This window comes from Artemia franciscana, chromosome 3, assembly GCF_032884065.1.
Source record: "Artemia franciscana chromosome 3, ASM3288406v1, whole genome shotgun sequence".
NCBI lineage: Eukaryota > Metazoa > Arthropoda > Branchiopoda > Anostraca > Artemiidae > Artemia > Artemia franciscana.
Window position 1 is genome coordinate 33211602 of NC_088865.1, and position 22726 is coordinate 33234327.

General features: G+C 36.7%; 1 protein-coding gene and 2 non-coding genes across 4 annotated transcripts in view; all 3 read left to right on the forward strand.

Moving 5' to 3' along the window:
- The window catches only part of LOC136025189 (uncharacterized), a 40618-nt gene that overhangs the window by 7490 nt on the left and 10402 nt on the right, over positions 1-22726 (forward strand). For both annotated transcript variants that reach the window (XM_065700983.1, XM_065700984.1), the window contains exon 3: positions 3729-3919. In XM_065700983.1, the coding sequence (XP_065557055.1) occupies positions 3729-3919 (191 nt within the window). The remainder of the gene's footprint in view (positions 1-3728; positions 3920-22726) is intronic.
- Positions 13222-13305, forward strand: Trnay-gua (transfer RNA tyrosine (anticodon GUA)). The gene is given in 2 exon segments: positions 13222-13258; positions 13270-13305. It is a non-coding gene; the product is annotated as a tRNA-Tyr (tRNA).
- On the forward strand, positions 14258-14341 carry Trnay-gua (transfer RNA tyrosine (anticodon GUA)). Its single transcript is given in 2 exon segments — positions 14258-14294; positions 14306-14341. It is a non-coding gene; the product is annotated as a tRNA-Tyr (tRNA).

Below are 22726 nucleotides of genomic sequence, written 5' to 3' on the forward strand. Positions count from 1 at the left end.
ATGTAATCTCTTCATACAGCAGTGACGGGTTATTTACTACACTTGTAATGGTTGGCAAAGCTATGGCGGAAATGGTAAAGCCAGTGCTATATTCTGGACATTTTTGTTGCAGAGACAGTCCTTCTTCTAGGCCCTGTCTGCAGTCGTCAAGAACCAGAAATCAACAGAATGCCACTACTTTCCTTAAATTGTGGAGCTGGAAAACTTTGGAACAGTTTGTTGCATTGAAAACCTTATAAGCTCACGCCACGTCTGTCTGATCTGAGAGCTTAAATCTGAGAGCTTATTAATGCTTTTGGTGTCAATCAGTAAGTCATAAACATTTAAGTCAACACGATGAATCGTGTTCAGAACTCACTCTCCCAGATTGGTCTTAAAATTTTTTATTGTAATGTTCGACTTTCATCCCCGTCCAACTATTCCGTATATTTTAGACTATTGCATGCATATAATTTCCACTCGACTCATCAAATGTCAACATTCTTTCTTAGAATTTCCTTACCTAATAATTTATTTTCTCACAATGTTTTTATAATTTTTTAAGAGTCGTATCTTAAATGTGTTTTCACCACCTAAAGAAAATGGTTACTAACAATCGTAGATGCACTTATTCATCAAAATAAAACTTGGTTGTTAAAAATTTCTTTTGTATTTTGAGTACAAGTTTCTAAAATTTAAATTGTAGGAACAGGACTTTTTCATTTAAGGAATACTTTTGAGTGTCTTCTATGTCTCAAAATTTTTCATTGCGAAAATTGTATGTCAAAAATTTTGTGGTAACGAACTGTAAGTAAGCAGCGACCCGGCTCAATAGTAACCAAAACTCTAAAAAACGCAATTATGGTACCATTAGATATATCAAAAGAATCGGCTTATTATGCTGATTTTAAATGTATAAGTTACATTAAGTTTAGTCTCACCGATTGAAGGCTACGAGCCTGAGAATAATAATTCATATAATTACCCATTTTTTAGTTTAGTCTCACCGATTGAAGGCTACGAGCCTGAGAATAATAATTCATATAATTACCCATTTTTTACACATTGGATAATATTTGTTATTGTGAAGTATGTATACATTTTCGGGTTGGGGCGAGTTTTTTTTTCTGGGGTTTTTCCACGGGGGAATTTTCTGTGGGAAGGAGAGTTTCCAGCGGGTGAACTTGTCAGGGGAAATTATACACTGGGCAATTTGCCAGAATTCTTATACAAAATTCTTTTGAAATGTCCTGCTTTCTCTTTTGCGTCTCAATTTTACGCGTGGAGTTGTTAAGGGTAATTGTCGGGTAAATTTTTCTCTGGGATTGAATTGTCTAGAGGATATCTTCATGGGGAGGGGGATTTCTCCATGGAGGTGGGGTCAGATTTCCTGGAATTACTTAAAATGATCAGGAATCAAATTAAAAAAAAGTTTTTCAACTGAAAGTAAGGAGCAACATTAGCCTAATACTTCAAACGAACAGAAATTATTGCGTGTATGAAGGGGATTGCCCGTTCCTCAACACCTCACTCTTTACGCTAAAACTTGAATTTGTCCCAATTCTTTAAGAACGACTCCTTAAACACAAGGGTCGTTTAATTGGAACAATAGGAATCTTTTAAAAGTACTTAAAAACTTTAGCATAAATAGCGAGGTTTTCAGGAGGGGGCAATCCCCTTCATACACCTTATAATTTCTGTTCTTTTTAAGTTTTAATGTTGCTCTTTACATTCAGTTGAAAAAACTTGTTTTTTTTAATTTAATATATACTTCGACTGAAATTTTAAATGATGCTTTAAATCTTTGCTCGATTTCATCTTCTAATTTAATTTTTCGTCGATCAGCATTTTCGTTTTTACCGCCCATCAACCAGAGGAATGGCCAAAAGGTACATATAATATTTAAGTAATTTCTTAGATCACACTGCTTTTCGTTTTACAGAAATGTAAGAGAGAGAAAAACCAGTATAATTTAAATAAAACAGTAGAACAAGAAAAAAAAACCTACAAACTTTGAATAATAAAAATCCAAATATTTTGACTCCACGTCCGGGAGTCTTTATCAGACGAAAAAAAAAGTTAAAGCACATAGAAATGACAAAGGATTGTCTTGAATAATTTCAGATTGTTTTGTTTTGACAGTGGAGGCTATTAAGACTTTTTTCCTTTTTTCTTTGCGTTTAATGCAACTTTAATTTTTTGTTTTCCATTCATTAAGACTCCCGGACGTGGAGTCAAAATGTTCCGATGTTTATTCTTTAATGTTGTATGTTTTTTTGTTTTTTTTTTGTTCCAATGTTTTATTTAAATTATACTTGTTTTTCTCTCTCTTAAAGCCTATAAGATTGAAAAAAGAGTTAAGAAAAGAAACTGATAAAATCGCTCTTCCCCAAAAGAACAGAAAAGTGGAGAATATTCTAGCAAGGACCTGTGTCAAGCTGTCATAGGTACCAAAGAAGTATGATACGAAAAGACAAAAAAGACTGTGGCTATCACAAACTTTAAATGCCAAACCATGAAAAAAAAAAAAAAAAAACAGTGATAAAAAAACAGACTTGAAAACCGAAAGTGGATAGATTCACTCTTATAAATCGAAGGGTAAAAATTGATTATTATGTCAACGTATGGACACAGAACTTATCCTTATAGGGAGGGGGAGAATGGGATTAGGAAAATATAGGGGTAACAATATAAAAAGTACTTTCTCGTCATCCTTCTTCTGCACTCAAGGTATTTCTTGCAGAAGAAATAGCCGGAAAAATTTAAGATTTGGAGCCATTTGTAAGATTTACTTTTCCGTTTGAAAAAAGGGCAGCATCAACTGAGAAGATAATTGTCATTTGAAATTAGACATCTACATCTATTCATAAAAGAAACGAGAGACAAAATTGAGAAATAGGTTGAATTTCTTGACTAACTTTCATATTACTTGTTGAAGCAAAAGGTTTCAGTTGGGGCGCTAATTTTCAAATATCTTCTTAACTGAGTGTTCCTAGTTGAAAAAAAGTAAAATGACGAGAATATAACAGCTCAAAATAGAGATGAAACCTTTTAATTGACAGTGAAACAAATTTAAAATTTTTAAATGGATATTTCCGACACATATACTGTGTTTTACTGCTGGTGATGGAGACTGCATATGTGTCCGAAATATCCAGTTAAAAACTTTATATTTGTTTCACTGTCAATTAATAGGTTTCATCCCTCTTTGGAACTGTTATATTTTCGTCACGGAAAGGCAGTGTGATCTTCGAAGTTATCTAAGTAAAATGAATTGAAGGAAATGGTTGAAGTTCTGTAATACAGCAGAAATGTGCTAACTTACTTTGGTCTGCGAGATCATATTGAAACAGGAAAACCATAAAACATGTTAATGTCTTTTGCCCAAAAAAAATATTTATAATAAAATATTGAGAAAGAAAAGACGCAGCTTCATTGAACATATTTATTGTACACATTTCTGTGACTAAAAGTAAATCCCCCTTTTATAAAATACTCTTAATGTTCACTACGATTATATTCCAGATGCTAAAACCTGCAAAAATTATGCGCTTAAGATAATTAAGATTTAATCTAAGATAAATATTTTATGATTGGGTTTAAGAAAAGAAAAAGTAGCTAGGGAAATTGCAGTAAATACCTTTTTAAGGTCTGTCACTAATACGTGATTTACCATTGTTTTGGCTGTTTCCGAACAACACATTCTAAAGTTGTTGTTGTTTTTTTTTTGCTTTATTTTATTATTATAGAAACTTGAAGTTGATGATCACACCATTGTGTGTCCTGAGTGCCATGAAAAAGTTCAGCTTGGTAACGATGGTATTTCTGGCTTGAAAGATAACACTCATTTGCTCTACACACTAAACTTGCAAAAAGGGAAAAAGAAAGAAGAAAGAGGAAGCAAAGAAACACCAGAAGAGATAAAAACCGTTGGCACAGAGTAAGTTCTTGTTTTATCTCTTTAATATTACTGCTTATGAAGATGTAAACACCGGTGAAGTCCAGAACTTGAAAGCCGCAAGAATCTAAAAAATTAAATTTCTTAGATATAAAATGTTAGATTTTTTCGTACTGGTTGCCTATATTTTCTTTTTTTCTTGTGTGTATATGTATTTTTCTCGCTAATCGTCATATTTATGCATAGAAGGAAAATGCTAGAAAAAATTGCCGTCAGAATGTTGAAAAAATCACCGGGTGGCTGATTTTATGTGGGTATTTGAGTAACTATTGTCCCTTAAAAGGCTTTTTGCCTCAGTTCAGTATGTTTTTTTTATTTATATATGCTAAAAACAACTTTTGGCTCGACCATATATACAGTAGAAGGTCAAGCCCCTTCCTAGAAATTCATTCCATCTCGACTAGAATAAACCACTGAACTTTCCATCAAAAATATAAAAAACTTATAACTTTCAAGACTCTAACTTTCTAAGTTTTCATTCTTTCACTCTTTGATATTTCTAATTTTCGGAGGCAAACAGTTTTCAGAGCTATGTGTTTGTTGTTTTGTCAGAGCTAAGTTACAAAAGTGAGTAGGTGTAGCAGTTTCCTTTGAAATGAGCCCTTGAACCGTTCTCCTTGATGTTCTAGTACCCGTTAGCAGTAGAGAAAAAAAAACAGAAAAAAAAAGAAAACATATGAGTGCTACCCATGCACAAAATGATTTTCCATGTTGTTCAAGCCAGGGGACGGTAAGTTTCCTGTATTAGGTTTTTAGCCATGGTGACTCGAATGGTGGAATTTTAATTCGGTCCCAAGCCATTTTTAGAGGTTTCGGGCTATTTTTCGAAATTCCCATAAACTTGTTTCAAAATACGGCCCCACGCCATTGTTAGAGGTTTCGGGCTATTTTTCGAAATTCCCATAAACTTGCTTCAAAATTACATTTGGTAAAATTCTAGTTTAGTGAATTTTGGCTGTCTCGGAAAGGGGTTAGGTTAGGAAAATGAAACTTTTGGGGATGGGTCTACAGGCTAAAGTATATCCAGGGAAGGTATTTTAAAGTACCCGCTTCCACTCCTTCTCCCTCTAGAGGGCCCTGAAATTCGCCTACATGGCAGGTCTGTACCTATTGAATATTGACAAAACAACATTTTATCTTAATTTTCAGTTACCAGTTGCCTTTTCTCTGCCTTTAGTTCTGAAAATGCAATTCCTGTTATTTGGGTAGAATTCTGAGCCATATAAATGTTTTTTTTTCAAAATCTAGGAATTATATTTGCATATCTTTAAAACCTTACAAATTGGGATTGAGCAAAGTTGTGAAGCTGAAAACAATTTTGTTGTACTTCATTCAAGCAGAAGATCTATTTTGCAAAGTTTCACTTTTATAACACACATATTTTTAATGGTCATCAAAGGTCAGGACCCTCTAGAGGGAGAGGGAGAGGAGGTAGGTACTTCAAAATACCTTCCCGTGACATACTTTAGCCTTTAGACCCATCCCTGAAAGTTTCATTTTCCTAACCTAACCCCTTTCCGAGATAGCCAAAAGTCACTAAACTAGAATTTTACCTAACATTTTACGATTAAGAGCAATTGAGATAATGGTTATCATTTGCGAACTAGCTAGAAATGGAATTTTTGTTCTCACTTGTCAGTTTATTTCTATCAAAACGCGATTTTTTAATTTTTGATTACTATGGGCCAAGGGTAGTCCCTTACTATGTTGCGGCTACTAATACAACCGTGATTTGTAAGGTAGATTAAGGATTTTGAGTGATCCGGGCTTCATTTTTTGCATTGAAAGGTAAGCTATTAAACAGAACGAAAATATGTGTTGGTTTCTAAACAGCTGTTTTTTTTTTAATTATCGTCAATTTTTATAGTCTTTTATTCCTCGAGTCCTACCTGGCAAATGAGATAGGACTGACCAAATGAGATAGGTAAGGACTGATTGGATATTATTAGCATAAAGGAATAATTAGATAATTAGGTTAGCCTGAGTGAGATAAACTAATATGCAGATATATTTTAGTTAAATATTTAATATATAGAGATGGTTAGGTTAAGTATTTAATATAATGCGTTCTGGGTGCCTGCTTTCCATAATTCTCTGTTGTAGTTTCCATAATTTTGTTACAAAGCTATTATATTTCCATCATATTTTGGTATATTTTATGAGGAACCTAACTTCACTTCTTGAGTGGGGTCCCTATAATACCTAAGTACCAATTTGTGTTTCTTTGTTTATTCCTGGGAAGGGCGCATCCATACTTTTCGTTTGGGGTGGGGATGAGTAAAAAAAATTTTTAACGCATCAAAAATATGTTTTCTCTTTATGGCTTTTTCAGTTCTCCGCGTTCAATAAGCTTGTTTTGTTGACAATTAAGCTGTAATTTGTCCTTTTTACAGATTAAATAAAAAAAACAAGTTTTTTTAAATGAAAGTAAGGAGTGACATTAAAACTTAAAACGAACAGAAATTACTCCGTATATGAAAGGGGCTTTTCCTTCTCAACGCCCCGCTCTTTACGCTAAAGCTTTTTACTATTTAGTGAAGAAGAATTGAGAGAAAGAGTCAAACTTTAGCGTAAAGAGCGAGGCGTTGAGAAGGGAACAACCCCTTTCATATACGGAGTAATTTCTGTTCGTTTTAAGTTTTAATGTCACTCCTTACTTTCATTTAAAAAAACTTGTTTTTTTTATATTTAATTTCTGAACGTTTTTGAATCAATGCATGTTTTGATTTTGGCTCTCCGCAGAGGAATAATTAAAACGAAATTTGTATATTTATTTTTTTGGCTAAATGGCTTTCTCATAATTTTGATCGAATGATTTTGAGAAAAAAAGAGCGGGGGAGGAAGCCTAGTTGCCCTCCAATTTTTGGTTAATTAAAAAGGCAACTAGAACTTTTAATTTTTTACGAATCTTTTTAAAAGTAAAAGATATACGTAACTTATAGATTAGCTTACATAAAGAACTTTTGTATTCTCATGTTTTTATTACATATATGAGGGGGTTCGCCCCCTCGTCAGTACCTCGCTCTTTACACTAAAGCTTAAATGTTGTCCCAATTCATTAAGAATGACCCCTGAATCACAAAAGCCGCAGAATAAATAGTTGAAATTACTAAAAATACTTTAGCGTAAAGAGTGAGGTATTAGGAGGAGGTGAGCCCCTCATATGGGTAATAATTTCTGTTCGTTTTAAGTTTTAATGCTGCTGCTTACTTCCAGCTGAAAAAAGACTTTCATATTTATTTTTTCATTGTTTTTTTTTTAAGTAATGCTAGTAAATCCTGCGCTCCCTTCATTGAAATTTTCTTCTCCCATGACAAATTCCTCGATGAAAAAGTTCCCCCAGCATATCCCCCTCTTCTCAACCCCTGCCTCCAACCAAAAAATCCTCCTGAAAACGCCTGTACAATTCCCAATAACCATTACTATATGTAAAGCACTGGTCAAAGTTTTGAACTTGTAACCCCTCCCATGGGGACTGTGGGGGAGTAAGTCGTCCCCAAAGACATAGTTATAAGGTTTTTTGACTACGCTGAATAAAATGGCTATCTCAGAAATTTGATCCGTTGACTTTGGGAAAATAATTAGCGTGGGATAGGGCCTAGGTGCCATCCAATTTTTTGGTCACTTAAAAAGGGCACTAGAACTTTTCATTTCCGTTAGAACGAGCCCTCTCGCAACATTCTAGGACAACTGGGTCGATACGATCACCCCTGGGGAAAAAAAACAAAAAAACAAACAAACAAATAAACACGCATCCGTGATCTACCTTCTGGCAAAAAATATGAAATTCTACATTTTTGTTGATAGGAGCTTGAAACTTCTACAGTATGGTTCTCTGATACGTTGAATCTGATGGTGTGATTTTCGTTAAGATTCTATGACTTTTAGGGGGGTTTTCACCCCTATTTTCTAAAATAACGCAAATTTTCTTAGGCCTCTAACTTTTGATGGGTTAGACTAAACTTGATGAAACTTATATATTTAACATCAGCTCAAAAATGCGATTCTTTTGATGTAGCTATTGGTACCAAAGTTCCATTTTTTAGAGTTTTGGTTACTATTCAGCCAGGTCGCTCCTTACTACAGTTCGTTACCACGAACTGTTTGATACAAAGAAATTCTTGGAATATTTATCTGCGGAATTGCGTTTCGGCGATAAGATTATGTGAATGTGTCTCCATAATAATCCAAACAAGAAGAACATGATATCAAACAGTTCGTGGTAACGAACTGTAGTAAGGAGTGACCCGACTCAATAGTAAACGAAACTCTAAAAAATATAATTTTGATACTAAAAGATACATCAAAAGAATAGGATCTTTAAGCTGATTAGTCGTAATTATCAAAAGTTACGAGCCTGAGAAAATTTAGCTTATTTTGGAAAATAGGGGGAACACCCCCTAAAAGTCTTAGAATCTTAAAGAAAATCACACCATCGCATTCAGCATATCAGAGAACCCTATAGTTAAAGTTTGAAGCTCCTATCTACAAAAATATCGAACTTTGTATTTTTTGCCAGAAGACCGATCACGGGTGCGTGTTATTTATTTTTTTTTTTCTCCAGGGGTCATCGTATCGACCAAGTGGTCCTAGAATGTCGCAAGACGGCTCATTCTAACGGAAAAGTTATAGTGCCATCTTTAAGTGACCAAAAAAATTGGAGGGCACCTAGGCCCCCTCTCACGCTCATTTTTTCCCAAAGTCAACGGATCAAAATTTTAAGATAACCATTTTGTTCAGCATAGTCGAAAACCATTATAACTATGTCTTTGGGGATGACTTACTCCCCCACAGTCCCCGGGAGAGGGGCTGCAAGCCGCAAAATATGACCAGTGTTTACACACAGTAATGGTTATTGGGAAGTGTACAGACGTTTTCAGTGGGATTTTTTGGTTTGGTGGGGGGGGGGTTGAGGAGAGTGGTCTATGTGGGAGGATCTTTCCTTGGAGAAATATGTCATGGGGGAAGAGAAATTCAATGAAGGGGTGCAGGATTTTCTAGCATTATTATAAAAATAACAATGAAAAAATAAATATGAAAAAGTTTTTTCAACTGAAAGTAAGGAGTAGCATTAAAAATTAAAACGAACAGAGATTATTACGCATATGAGGGGTTCTTCTCCTAAAACCTCGCTCTTTACGCTAAAGTATTTTTAGTAATTTCAACTATTTATTCTACGGCCTTTCTGATTCAGGGGTCATTCTTAAAGAATTGGGACAAAATTTAAGTTTTAGTGTAAAGAGCGAGGCATTAACGAGGGGACAAATCCCCTCAGATACATAATAAAATATACGAATATAGAGGTTCGTTATGTAAGTTAATTCTTAAGTTACGTATATATCTTACTAATAAAAATGTTCGTTAAAAATTAAAAGTTCTAGTTGCCTTTTTAAGTAACCGAAAAATTGGAGGGCAACTAGGCCTCCTCCCCCACCCCTTTTTTCTCAAAATCGTCTAATCAAAACAAAGAGAAAGCCATTTAGCCAAAAAAGAATTAATATGCAAATTTTATTTTTATAATTTATGTGCGGAGAGCCAAAATCAAACATGCATTAATTCAAAAACGTTCAGAAATTAAATAAAAAAACTAGTTTTTTTAACTGAAAGTAAGGAGCGACATTAAAATTTAAAACGAACAGAAATTACTTTGTGTATGAAAGGGGCTGTTTCCTTCTCAACGCCCCGCTCTTTACGCTAAAGTTTTTTACTATTTAGTAAAGTAGAATTGAGAGAAAGAGTCAAACTTTAGCGTAAACAGCGGGGCGTTGAGAAGGGAACAGCCCCTTTCATACACGGAGTAATTTCTGTTCGTTTTAAGGTTTAATGTCGCTCCTTACTTTCAGTTAAAAAAAGCTTTTTTTTTTATTCAATTAACGTAAAATAACTACGCTCATTCAATAACTCGTTACAGTTAATTGTAATTAAATGCAATTAGCTTTGTTAAATGCGGAGGCTAATGCTTTATGCCTATTCAGAGTCCCAGTATCTTTTGTATCAATAGATACTATAAGTGGAAAATTCAGTGAACAAACATATTCATCAAGGCCGTATCCAGGGAGGGGGTTGGAGGGTTTGAACCCCCCATCCCGAAATTTTGTCCGACTTGTAAAAACGTAACAAAAATTAGTGCAAAAAGGTACTTTTGTCTTATAGCCACCCCACTAAAGATCTTGTATCGCGAACATGATACAATAACCGGTTTTCATGTCTTCATACCAGACAATATTAGCTTCGGCTCGGTGGTAAACTACATTGTAGCTTTATTTTAATTATATTCAATTTAATACCCCCCCCCCTCCATGAAAAAAACTGCGGAAAATACACAAACACACACACACACCCGTAAATACCGCCACGAAAAATACCTCCTCCCGTGGAATATAAGGCTTTCCAAATTTGAAAATTTTATCTGAGTCGTGTTCTGCTTTTGTTTTTTCGTAGGGGGAAGGATTTTTGGTACTTGTGTAGGCTATTACACGTCCCTCACTCAAATTTACGTTGTGTAAAACTCGGGGTCAAACCAGTTTCTTCATTAGTTTCTCTCAGCTTAGCACGAGACAAAACAAAGACAAGTGACAGAATAGATGGTAAATATATAATTTGTGCTATATATTTGCACATAAGGGGGAGGGGATAAAGTATTTTGACAGTTTGAAGTCAGAAAACAATTCTTACTTCATAATATGCAGAATAATTGTACTTGACACATTTTGCATACACACCCGCTAAATCCCCCCCCTTCCTAATCTGCTAATATATAGCCCAAATTTGTTTCTAAAGTAACGAAGAAACCGGTTTGTTCTCGAGTTTTACACATCGTAAACTTGAGTGAGTGGCGTATAATACAAAGTAGCCTACCGGAATTTTTCATGGAGAGAGAGCCTGATTTCCCAGTATTATTTAAAGACGATCAGAAACAAAAGTTAAAAAACAATTTTTTTCAATTGAAAGTAAGGAGCAACATCAAAACTTAAAACGAACATAAATTATTACGTATTTGAAAGGAGTTGCCCCTTCCACAAGACATTACTCTTTACGCAAAATTTTTGGCTTTTTGTTCTAATTCTTTAAGAGCGATTCCTGAAACGCAATAGCCGTTTAGTAAGAAAAATAAGCTTTGTTTTAAAATTTTATAAAAAAAAACTTATCGTAAAGACCGAGGTTTTGAGGAGAAGGCAACCCCTTTCATATACGCAATAATTTCAGTTCGTTTTAAGGTTTGATGTTGCTCCTTACTTTCAGTTGAAAAGCTTGTTGTGTTTTTCATTTTAATTACTTACAGATAGTATTCATTAATGGGAATCATACGGAATAAGTTGTTAAAGAAAAGTAAAGAGCCTCATTAAACCAGAAATTAAGTCAAATAATCTTCCAAATAAAAACGATGGAGTCTATTACAAAAAAAAGATATAATTTTTTTTTCTATGAATATGTCAATAAATAATGAACAGAAATTAATATAAAAAACTTTTTCTACAAAACAGAATAGTAAAGCGCCTAGTTAAGCCAAACCACCACTCGTCTTTGTCTTGTCTCGTACTAAGCTGAAAGAAACTAGCGATGAAACTGGTTTGTTCTCGAGTTTTACACAGCGTAAACTTGAGTGAGTAGCATATAATTGCCTACATAAGTACCAAAATTCCTTCCCTCTATGTAAAATAAATATTTTACATATAAAATTGGTAAAATTGGATTTGCAAGTAACGGCTATTATAATCGAAAAGAGCATAAAAAAGCACCCGGCTCGAAGGAAATTTATATTTTAGTGTAAAAAGTTGTTGAAGAACATTAGCGGTACTGTATGAGTAATTAAATAAAAAAGAAACAAACAAGTTCTTAACTGAAAGTAAGGAGCGACATTAAAACTTAAAATGAACAGAAATTACTCCGTATATAAAAGGGGCTTTTCCTCCTCAATGCCCCGTTCTTTAGGCTAAAGTTTGACTCTTTCTCTTAACTGTACTTTTAAAACAATTAAATAAAATCAAGTAAAACTCTCAAATATGGAAAGTTTTATTTGCCGCTGGGGTGGAGGGGGGGGGGGGGTATTCTCCGGGGAATAATTTTATGTGGAAAGTATTTTCCACGGGGGAGTATTTCCGTAGAGAGTTTTCCTCTGGGGACGGGTATTTTCTGGGAGCGTATTTTCCGCGGGGGTATTTTCCGGGGAGGGGGGTTAAACGCCGGCTACCAGGTTCTGTATTTAATATAATGCGATCTGGGCGGTCCCCCTTCCATAATTCTTTGCTGTAGTTTGCATAACTTTGTTGATAAAGTGTTATATTTTCATCATATTTTGTTTTATTTCATTAGCATTAACCAATCTTCACTTCTTGACAGAACTTGAGTGTGGTGGCTATAAGACACAAGTGCCTAAAAAAAATTTCGATGCTCTTTTTAAAGTATTTTTTATAAAACCTCTCCTGAAACAAAATCTTGGATACGACCTTGAACTTCGGGCATCTTTGAAGCTAATTATAGGGCTTTCTTGGAGAATTATTCTACTGACACAATAAGTAGAGGCCTCAATTGTTTTTCAGTGATTCTCAATGAAAGTAACAGATGTTATGCTAATATTCTCTTTCATGGCTTAACGTATAATCACTCTCAAAAATAATATATTTTTTTCAAATTTAGGGCGTCATTTTGTATCACTTACTTTGCTAGCTAAAAAATAAATGTACCGCATTCCATGCGCCTTTTAACGCTGATTCTAACATCGTAAACGTACACAGACCCATCTTTTGGGTTGAATATAGCCCTAGATTATATACAGAATTCAGATGACTTATTTTTTCCAGTTTCAGGGGACCATCAAAGGGGTGGGATGCATTACCTGGGTATTGTCTATTATATTGAAAAGGAGTATAAAGTAAGGTATGCAATGGTGCTATTTCTTTTGTCACTACTGTTGTCAATTGGTGACAGGAAATAGCCTAGATTTCCCTTTACTTCCTTTAGATCAGTTTAAGGGCTTTAAATTGGATTTGCAAGTAACGGTTATTATAATCGAAAAGAGCATAAAAAAGCATCAAGTAATGTGCCTACCCCTATGTATTAATGGAATTCTCTCCACGTTTACATCTTTTAGCATGCAAAGTAATTGAACAGTATTTTTTAATATTTTTATTTACAAAAATTCAAACAGATGTATTTTTTAAATTTCTCCCCTCCCCCAATTAGTGCTCCTACTCTAAATTTGGAAACCTTGTCTGTATTTACACTTCATCGTTCTATCATCCACGTATTAATGACTACTTCAATATAGAATGATATAATGTAACCCTTCGATAGCTCAGTTGGTAGAGCGGTGGACTGTAGAGGTAATTGTAATCCATAGGTCGCTGGTTCAAATCCGGCTCGAAGGAAATTTTTATTTTAGTGTAAAAAGTTGTTGAAGAACATTAGCGGTACTGTATGAGTAATTAAATAAAAAAGAAACAAACAAGTTCTTAACTGAAAGTAAGGAGCGACATTAAAACTTAAAATGAACAGAAATTACTCCGTATATAAAAGGGGCTTTTCCTCCTCAATGCCCCGTTCTTTAGGCTAAAGTTTCAGTCTTTCTCTTAACTGTACTTTTTAAAACAATAAAAAAATTCAAGTAAAACACTCAAATATGGAAAGCCTTATTTTCCGCTGGGGTTGGGGGGGGGGGTATTCTCCGGGGAGTAATTTTCTGTGGAAATTATTTTCCACGGGGGAGTATTTTCCGTAGAGAGTTTTCCTCGGGGGACGGGTATTCTCTGGGAGCCTATTTTCCGCGGGGGTATTTTTCGGGGATGTTAAACGCCGGCTACAAGGTTCTGTATTTAATGTAATGCGATCTGGGCGGTACCCCTACCATAATTCTTTGCTGTAGTTTACATAACTTTGTTGATAAAGTGTTATATTTTCATCATATTTTGTTTTATTTCATTAGCATTAACCAATCTTCACTTCTTGACAGAACTTGAGTATGGTTGCTATAAGACACAAGTGCCTAAAAAAAAAAAAATTTCGATGCTCTTTTAAAGTATTTTTTATAAAACCTCTCCTGAAACAAAATCTTGGATACGACCTTGAACTTCGGGCATCTTTGAAGCTAATTATAGGGCTTTCTTGGAGAATTATTCTACTGACACAATAAGTAGAGGCCTCAATTGTTTTTCAGTGACTCTCAATGAAATTAACAGATGTTATGCTAATATTCTCTTTCAAAGCTTAACGTATAATCACTCTCAAAAATAATATATTTTTTTCAAATTTAGGGCGTTACAATTCATCGTTCTATCATCCACGTATTAATGATTACTTTAATATAGAATGATATAGCATATCCCTTCGATAGCTCAGTTGGTAGAGCGGTTGACTGTAGAGGTTATTGTAATCAAAAGGTCGCTGGTTCAAATCCGACTCGAGGGAGATTTTTATTATAGTGTAAGAAGTTGTTGAAGAACATTAGCGATACTGTATGAGTAATTAAATAAAGAAAAAAACAAGTTTTTAACAGCAAGTAAGGAGTGACATTAAAACTTAAAACGAATAGAAATTTCTCCGTATATGAAAGGGGCTTTTCCTCCTCAACGCCCCGTTCTTTACGATAAAGTTTGACTCTTTCTCTTAACTGTACTTTTTAAAACAGTAAAAAACTTAAGGGCAAAGAGCGGGACGTTGAGGAGAAAAGCCCCTTTCATATACGGAGTAATTTCTGTTCGTTTTAAGTTTTATTGTCGCTCCTTACTTTTAGTTTAAAAACTTGTTGTTTTTTATTTCTGAACGTTTTTGAATTAATGCATGTTTTGATTTTGGCTCTCCTCACATAAATAATTAAAACGAAATTTGCATATTAATTGTTTTTGACTAAATGGCTTTCTCATAGTTTTAATCGGAAGATTTTGAGAAAAAAGGAGCGAAGGAGGAGGCCAAATGCCCTCCAATTTTTTGATTACTTAAAAAGGCAACTAGAACTTTAAATTTTTTACGAACGTTTTCATTAGTAAAAAATATACGTAACTTACGAATTAACTTACGTAACGAACTTCTATATTCGTATGTTTTTATTACGTATATGGGGGGGGGGGGTGGGTTCACCCCCTCGTCAATACCTCGCTCTTTACACTAAAGCTTACATTTTGTCCCAATTCCTTAAGAATGACCCCTGACTCACAAAGGCCTTAGAATAAATAGTTGAAATTACTAAAAATACTTTAGCGTAAAGAGCGAGGTATTACGAGGAGGTGAACCCCTCATATGTGTAATAATTTCTGTCCATTTTAAGTTTTAATGCTGCTCCTTATTTTCACTTGAAAAAAATTTTCATATTAATTTTTTCATTGTTTTTTTCAAATAATGCTAGAAAATTCTGCGCCCCCTTCATTGAAATTCTCTTCCCCCATTACAAATTCCTCCATGGAAAGATCCTCCCACGTAACCCTCTCTCCCCTCCTCAACGTTTCTCCTCCGAAAAAAAAACCAAAAAAAAACCTGAAAATGTCTGTTCACTTCCCAGTAACCATTACTATATTTAATCACTGGTCAAATTTTGTAACTTGCAGCCCCTCCCACGGGGACTGTGGGGGAGTAAGTCGTCCCCAAAGACATAGTTATTAGCTTTTTCGACTATGGTGAATAAAACGGCTATCTCAGAATTTTGATCCGGTGACTTTGGGGGAAAATGAGCGTGGGAGGGAGCCTAGGTGCCCTCCCATTTTTGGTCACTTAAAAAGGGCACTAGAACTTTTAATTTCCGTTAGAATGAGCCCTCTCGCACCATTCTAGGACCACTGAATCGATAAAATCACCCCTGGAATAAAAAACAAAAACAGAAAACAAATAAACACGCATCCGCTTGAAACTTCTGCAACAGGGTTCTCTGATACGCTGAATCTGGTGATGTGATTTTCGTTAAGATTTTGTGACTTTTAGAGTGTGTTTCCTCCTATTTTCTGAAATAAGGCAAATTTTCTCAGGCTCGTAACTTTTGATAGGTAAGACTAAACTTGATGAAACTTATATATAGGCATGTATTTGGGGGGTGATACCTGACGCGGGGATGCCATGGATATTCTGTGGTAGCCACAACACTGTGCTGGGTAGAGAATTTAGAGTGGCGAAACCCTATATAGGCCAGTGTATTCTCCTGATGAGCCCTTATGTTGGGTGTTGCCTCTGAATTATTTGTCTATATTATTTTTTCTATTGTTTGGTAAATGACGACTTATACTTATTGACGACATGACTGCCTGTCCATGGATTATTCTTTATGGTTGATTGTGTGTGGCTATGCTGTTTGACCTATGTGATTGTATGGATGAGTAGGGTTAAGGCCTCATTCAAGTGCTGGTCTATATTAATCACTAATTTAGGAAAACAGTCTTCCTTTTCTCCTTTTGTCTCTTTTTTTTTTGTGTTTGTGTTTGTGCTGTAGTATTGGTGATTTCTCTTTTCATGATATTTAAAATCACCATTACAATGTGATTCTTTTGATGTAACTTTTGGTATCAAAATTCTATTTTTTAGAGTTTCGGTTACTATTGAGCCGGGTCGCTCTTTACTACAGTTCGTTACCACGAACTGTTTGATTTGTTTTCTGATGTAAGTTGATGTTTTTGAAAAAGATAACTTTCGCTAGTATAGTAAAAGGCTTAGACCTTTGAAGGTTGACCTATAAAAACCTTTTAAAAGCTTTTGGATTGGTTCTTCTTGTGTTAGCGTCATGTCATAACTCCGAACCAAGTAGTGCTTGAATTCCTAGGAATTTAGGGTAACGTCATGATGTAAAGATTGAATTACTTGGAGTTAGCATTATTATAAGACGTTACTGTACATAAAAGCTATTAAAGAATTGACCACGTGTTCATTTTTTGTAATTTCAGTGAAAAGGCTTTGACAGTAGTCTGATGCCTTACCAACTGTTACCTGTTTTATCATGATTAGTTCAGTTGATAGTTGAGTTACGCTGTTTAGTAATGGAATATATACGAAGGTTGGTAGAAGAAAAGGAAATACTATCCTACTTTTTATCTCAGTGAACCTTTGCCTTCTTTATTCTTCTGCTGTATTATAGTCTATTTTAAATTCATCAGTTCTGAGAGTCGGTAATAACTGTAAGCTTGCAAGACTTGGTGCTTCCTTTTTTATTCTATTTCTCAAACTGGGAGGTTGCTCCTTAGAATTTATACCAAATTTGTCCCAAACTTCTAAAACACTTTCATTGACGCTTGCGCCTGTATCCTCCTTCGTTGGATCTTCTATTTTTCCTTTGTCATTCGATTTCAGTTTTTGGATCCTTGATCCAAAATAATCTTTCTTTTTCAAATGCATCCCTAGTCTCCTCTTGTACTTTGTCAGTTTCTACTTATTCAACAATCTATTACTCAGGTCCAAATAATTCATCTCCCAAATAATAATTTAATGAGTCGATCCCATTCTGAATGGGCTTCTCAGTTGGGGCCGCCTCCCCCAGGCCACTCAGCGCGTCCCCAGGTGATGGATTGGGGAACGCTCTATAGATATGTAGGATGCTACCATCGAGTAGGAGGCGCGGACCAAGGAGGAACTAGTCCCTTGGGGTCCATGGTAGAAACTGGAGCACCCTCGACCGTGGTTCATAAATACAGTTTGAGGATACTGAATGTCATTCAGATGTACACTCAGCAGGGCCCGCCGGCGTGTGGACACGCTCTTGGAGTTACAAACCTTCCCCCAGCAATGGATTAAACTGCATGATAAATCAGAACACCGTCCTGGGAGGATCCTTTATAAGGACGTAGGATATAGATTCATGGACAACGGCCTCTGCAAAGAGCCACCTCGACCCTGTCGGGGTGCCATGGGTCTGGGAAACTCTTGGTCAAGTAAATTCCCATTATATGGGCTGCCTCAACCTGATGAGGTGGGTGGGAGCCCACCCCAGGAATTCTCAGTATCTAGGCAAGTCCTAGCCCTAATTAGATCCCATGCCTAAGATCGGTTGGGTCTGCAACCCTCCACATGAAATCTTGACGCAATAAAAACGATGATTCTATAGGATATAGATTCATGGACAACGGCCTCTGCAAAGAGCCACCTCGACCCTGTCGGGGTGCCATGGGTCTGGGAAACTCTTGGTCAAGTAAATTCCCATTATATGGGCTGCCTCAACCTGATGAGGTGGGTGGGAGCCCACCCCAGGAATTCTCAGTATCTAGGCAAGTCCTAGCCCTAATCAGATCCCAGGCCTAAGGTTGGTTGGGTCTGCAACCCTCCACATGAAATTTTGACGCAATGAAAAACGATGATTCTGCCTCGGATGACCATTACCTTTACCATCCACGACCTCAGCATGTCCCTGGACTGATTTCAGACCAACGAATGAACCATCTTGACCAAGGTGGACCATGCATTGCCACCTGGAACTTACTCACACTCAACTTTCCAGGAGCGAAACAAATGCTGGCTCTTGAGCTAAAACGCTTCATTCTGTAGCTGTGGACTCATGGAAACTTGCCTTGTTGGAAGAGATTCCAAGGATATGGATGAATGATATCACCTGATTTGGTTTGGCGACCCAAAACGAAGGTAAATGGTGTAGGCCTTGTGCTGAACGCCAGATGAAAGAGATGCCTTCTCTCTTATAAGCAAATCTCAGATAGAATATTGATGACTCAGCTCCAGCTCAAGCGTAAAAAACGGACAATTATTTGTGCTATGCTCCCACTAACCTGAGTCCTGCAGAGTAGAAAGATTGATTTTACCCAGAACTCTCTATAACCCTGACTAGAGTCTCATCCCGCGTCTTAACTCTTTTGGGAGACCTTAACGTCAATGACAGGGAGGGTGCCTGGAAAAATATTATCGGTCCCGTGACTCTGGACCTACTGAAGGACATCGCAGAGAGACTCCTTCAGCTCTGTAGCATGTATAATCTTGTGATATCAAATAGATTTGGTCAGAGACGATAAATTCATAAACACACTTGATATAGCAACGACGTCCAGACAAAGAAGATGATTGATAATATTATAATTTCTGACGCTGACGCTCTTCGGTAACTGATTGCCGGACATCTGCCGAGGTTGGAAACACAGACCATAGGATGGTGGTTGCCACGCTAAGACTATGCTTGAGAGCACAGAGACAAAACAAACAGCCTCCCAAGTTTGATCTGAGTAGCCTGGCAACAACTGAGATGTAGCAGAAATATACAGTTGGTATTTCTAACCTGTTTGGCTGTCTTCAAGACCTGGATGACTCCAAAATTGTCTGGAATTCCTTCAAAAAGAGTATACTCGACTCTGCTGGCAGTACCATTGGCCAAGCCAAGCACAAGAAAAACCCTGGATATCCCAGGACACCCTTTCCATGATCAACCTGCTTCGGAAGACCTGTCTAGCACAGAACATGGCAGATTACAGACGTCTAAATGGTATGCGCAATATTCTAATGCACAGAGATAGAAAGACCTTTATTGATAGGAAAGCCAGCGTTTTTTTAATATGCTGGCTCACTATACAAGTACCTCCGCGAGTTGACGGAAGAAAACCCTACACCGTGAGTCATGTTGCGGGTCACCTTTCTTCCTCTAGCGGCCACTTTTCAAAGCTTCTGAACGTTGAGGCAGTCGTACATCCCGACCTTGACCTGATTCAAGCAGCCATGGCCACATTCAAGTTGACTTTTGACCTCGTATCGCAACTGTTTGACGCCTTTGAGACCCTAAATGTTGTAAAACGTCTACAAAATAACAGAACCTCTGGTGTCTGTGGTATTTCTGTAGAACTTCTCAAGTATGGAGGTGCAGCAATGATATTGTGGCTCTAATACTTTTTCTCAGTTATATGGACGACAGAATGCATACCGAAAGATTGGCATGCTGGCATCATTTTGCCATTCTGTAAACGAAAGGGCATCGCTAAATCTGCTCTAATTATTGCAGGATTACGCCTCTCCGTTCCCGGCGAACTTTTTGCTATGACACTGCTGGATGCTCTGCTTTCCTGCGTAGAAATAGAAGAGCTCAGCAAGCTGGGTTAATGCCTGGCAGGTCGATAACGGAACAAATCTTCACTCTGTGCCAGTTGATGGAGAAGACGCGATAGTTTCACCAAAAAGCGTACATTGCATTTATAGACTTCAGTGCAGCCTTTGATTCTGTAGATCACTATTCGCTCTTGCCGATATTAAGCATCACAGGTCTACCCCAGAAATATTGTTCAGTTTTCGAAAAACTATATGATGGTACGGAGAGCTGCCTGCAAGCGGATGGAAGACGCAGCACCACGTTCTCAGTGAAGACAGGCGTCCGGCAAGGTTGTGTCCCCGCTCCCAAACTCCTCAACTGTATGATAGACTGCGTCGTGACTCAAACGACAAATCGCCTTTGCTAGGCATGCCTTCTTTGCTAGGCAGTCCTTCCGACGCAGCTCACCATGGAAAGGGTCTTCTGAGAAATCCAGGGTTTTTTCTTGTGCTTGGCTCGGCTAATGGTACCGCCAGAAGACTTAGCTGACCTCACCGATGATATACCCTTAGTTGCGGACAACATCGAAAAAGTCACCGAAGCTCTCCATGTGCTTTCGGAAGAAGCCTCGAAAGTTGGTCTGCGGATCAACTGGCAGAAAACCAAAGTTATGACCAACGAGCCCCCCAAGTTACTGTCTACTGTAAAGGAAGTCAACATCGGGAGCAACTCAATAGATGTAGTTGAAGACTTTCATTACATGGGATCCACACTATTGAAAGATGGTTTGATCACAAAAGAGCTTACATCCCGAATAGCCATAGCGCCATCAGTTGTTTGGAGGCTGAATTACATTTAGCGAAAACCAAATACAAGCCGCCATACTAAAATGCGTACCTACAACGCTTCAGTTAATGCCGCACTGCTATATGGAGCAGAGACGTGATGAGCCACAAAGTCTGTCTTTTACACCGTTGATGTCGTGCAGACCAAAGACCTCCGACGAATCAAGAATCTTGATAATCAAACACACTTAGAAATAATATGGAAAACGAAATTGTCCCTATTATTTCTAAGTGTGTTTGCTTGTTATGGAAAGACAGTTTGTTCTTCGTCGCTATTGACATCAAGTGTCTTCACTGGACTGACTTTGTTACCAACATGGCCCTCCCTTTACAAAATTCGCAAGCTCCTTTCTTGACGCAATTTGCCCAGCGGAATGTTCCCTGGTGCGGCCACGTTCATCGTCTGTCACTTGACGCACGAGCACGGGTTTTGACTTCGACCCCACCCTACGCGGATGAAAACGTCCCAGAAGACGCCCCCCTGCTAGGTGGAAAGAAAAAGCCAACGAACTCCTTGCCTAAGCCCACATCCCAGTGGAAGAAGCCGCGAGCCTGGCAAGCGATAGGTCAACCGGAAGGCGCCTGGTTTCATCGTTCTCCACGCCGTCCTGGCAAGAGCCGTAAGTCAAGCCATTCTAAATGTACTTAGTTTTTAAATAGTCTCCAAAATCATTCGAACATTTAAAGGAACTGATAAAATGTCTATTTATTACTCATCTTGAGCGAAAATGACGACATGATTGCCGCACCGCTACAATGTTTATAATCAAAAATGGATGTCATACTATCTGCACTGCTATAATGTTCATTTATTGCACGCATGAATAATAATAATTTTATTCCATGTATGCTGTAATATAAAAAGGTTATGTTATCATGAAAAGAGAAATCACCAATGCTACAGCACAAACACACACACACACAAAAAAAAAAAAAAAAAAAAAAAAGAGACAGAAGGAGAAAAGGAAGACTTTTTTCCTAAATTAGTGATTAATATAGACCAGCACTTGAATGAGGCCTTAACCCTACTCATCCATACAATCACATAGGTCAAACAGCATAGCCACACACAATCAACCATAAAGAATAATCCATGGACAGGCAGTCATGTCGTCAATAAGTATAAGTCGTCATTTACCGAACAATAGAAAAAATAATATAGACAAATAATTCAGAGGCAACACCCAACATAAGGGCTCATCAGGAGAATACACTGGCCTATATAGGGTTTCGCCACTCTAAATTCTCTACCCAGCACAGTGTTGTGGCTACCACAGAATATCCATGGCATCCCCGCGTCAGGTATCACCCCCAAAATACATGCCTATGAAAAAAAACAGCAAATGTAAAACAACCAAGTAAAACCAAAACAAGCTTATCTTGTTAATATATCCCTCCCTTTAGCAACAATAGGTAAACTAAATATTATAAATTTTACCAAATCACAAATATTAACACATTGCAAAAAACCTGAATGAACTAAACAATTATAGAATTCATCTTTACCATGTGGCTAATTTTTAAAAAAAAATCCGCTCAATTAGAAACACAATTCAAAATAAATGGCGCTGTGACAACATTTCTCGAACCTCCGAAATTAGTTAAAAATTTCTTTAAGTATTTCTAGATAATTCTTTTGATATTTATTTAAAAGTTCGTTATAATGAAAACTAAATTTTTTAAATTGCCAAGTTAATTTATTTGCAGAAAAACCTCTTGATATCAATTTTTGGCTTAAGATTTTACATCTATTTTTAAAATCAATATAATTACTACAAATCCTTGCATAACGAAGTAACTGTGATATAATACGCTGTTATGTAAATATAATATGTAGCATATATAATGTTATTGGTATTTTCAGACCCTTGAAATTTTCAAAATGGTGCATCTAATGAACAAATCTTAATCATTATTCTGCCGGGGCTTGGCGCTGGTCATGGCCATTGTGGTTCAGTTTTGGCGCTCAAAATAACATATTTAAATTAGAAAAACGATCTTTTATAGTAAGTCGTTATTAAA